The sequence below is a fragment of the Cystoisospora suis genome, assembly GCF_002600585.1.
Source record: "Cystoisospora suis strain Wien I chromosome Unknown contig_10841, whole genome shotgun sequence".
Taxonomy (NCBI): Eukaryota; Apicomplexa; class Conoidasida; order Eucoccidiorida; family Sarcocystidae; genus Cystoisospora; species Cystoisospora suis.
This window is the reverse complement of record NW_027163613.1, coordinates 1-1,182: the sequence shown is the minus strand read 5'-3', so window position 1 is coordinate 1,182 and position 1,182 is coordinate 1. Positions and strand designations below refer to the sequence as shown.

The window sequence follows — 1,182 nt, the reverse complement described above, 5'->3', positions numbered from 1 at the left end:
GAGAAGAATGGAGTGTACGTACACCCCCCTACTACAGGATGCATGCAGTTCGTTTCATCAAATACAATATACGCCGTACAAACTCTTCCCCTCTAGGAGTCGATTCCATTGATGACTCTCTTCGTTTTCGTCTTCTTGTTTCTCTTTTGTCTTATGTTCTTGTTCTTTTTTTTTTCTTTTTCTTTTCTTTGCATGCATGCCCTTGTCTGTCCTACAGAGCTGACGCTGTCATGTCCGCGGAAGGCATCCTTGATAACCCTTCTCTTTTTTCTCCTGTTCTTCTTACCTATCCTTCTTCTTCTTCTTTCACACATCAGAGATCTCCACCCTTCTTCAGATACCACTACTTCGATGCCCTTCGATCCGTTTTCTTCTCTTCTTTTTCACGCCCCTCTCCATCTTCACCCTCGTCTTTCTCTGTGTTAACTATGAAGTCGACCTTTTCTTCTCTCTACGGCTTGAACTTGTTCTCTCACGTCGCCATGGAGCCAGATCATGTATCAAGATGTTGTATGATGGAGGAGTATCTAGATCTCTGCGCGATCTATGCTCCTCCTCATCCGAGCTATATGAAAACACATCTCTTTAGGTGTCTCTATCCTATTCTCTCTCAACAGACAGATCTGAGAGAAAGACTCGGAAAGGTACGCTACAAAAAAGAGAAGAAAAAACGAGGTGCAAAGCTTGTCCTCTCTTTCTCTCTCTCTTGCTCTCTCTGTCGAACTTCTCTCTTTCTTGTGAATCTCTTTCTCCTTATCTACTCTCATTTCTCTCCTCCTGCTTCTCTTTTAGATTTTCTCCCTTCTCTTCTTCTCTTCCCCTCAGATTCTTTCACGAAAACACTTCATTCTTTCATACTCTCTCTACACCTTGTCTATCTACTTCCCTACCCATTCATCTACCTATCTCTCTATCGATCTAGATTCTTGCGGGCAGGAAAGTCTCCATACATCTAGAGAGACACAGCCACACTCACACTCATATAAATATATATATATATATACCTATACACACCTACATATATATATATATATATATGTATCTGTATGTATGTGCATATGTATGGGAGGGGTGTGTGGGTATGTGTTTGTCTCTTGGGGAGAGTTTGTGTGGACTTTTTGCCTCCTGGAGCTGCTGGGGCGGCATCAATAGGAGTGGAAGGAGTGGTGGTGGAAGGAGTGG

General features: G+C 42.7%; 1 protein-coding gene across 1 annotated transcript; it reads left to right on the top strand.

Annotated features, from left to right (window-relative positions):
- The first annotated feature begins 217 nt into the window (after positions 1–217).
- On the top strand, positions 218–982 carry CSUI_011322 (dihydrouridine synthase protein). Its single transcript, XM_068071422.1, has one exon. The coding sequence runs from the start codon at positions 231–233 to the stop codon at positions 954–956; it is 726 nt and encodes a 241-aa protein (XP_067916602.1). The 5' UTR covers positions 218–230; the 3' UTR covers positions 957–982.
- The last annotated feature ends 200 nt before the right edge of the window (positions 983–1,182 follow it).

Bases quoted from the DNA above. Each gene is read 5' to 3' on its own strand.
- CSUI_011322 (XM_068071422.1), top strand. From the start codon at position 231: ATGTCCGCGGAAGGCATCCTTGATAACCCTTCTCTTTTTTCTCCTGTT.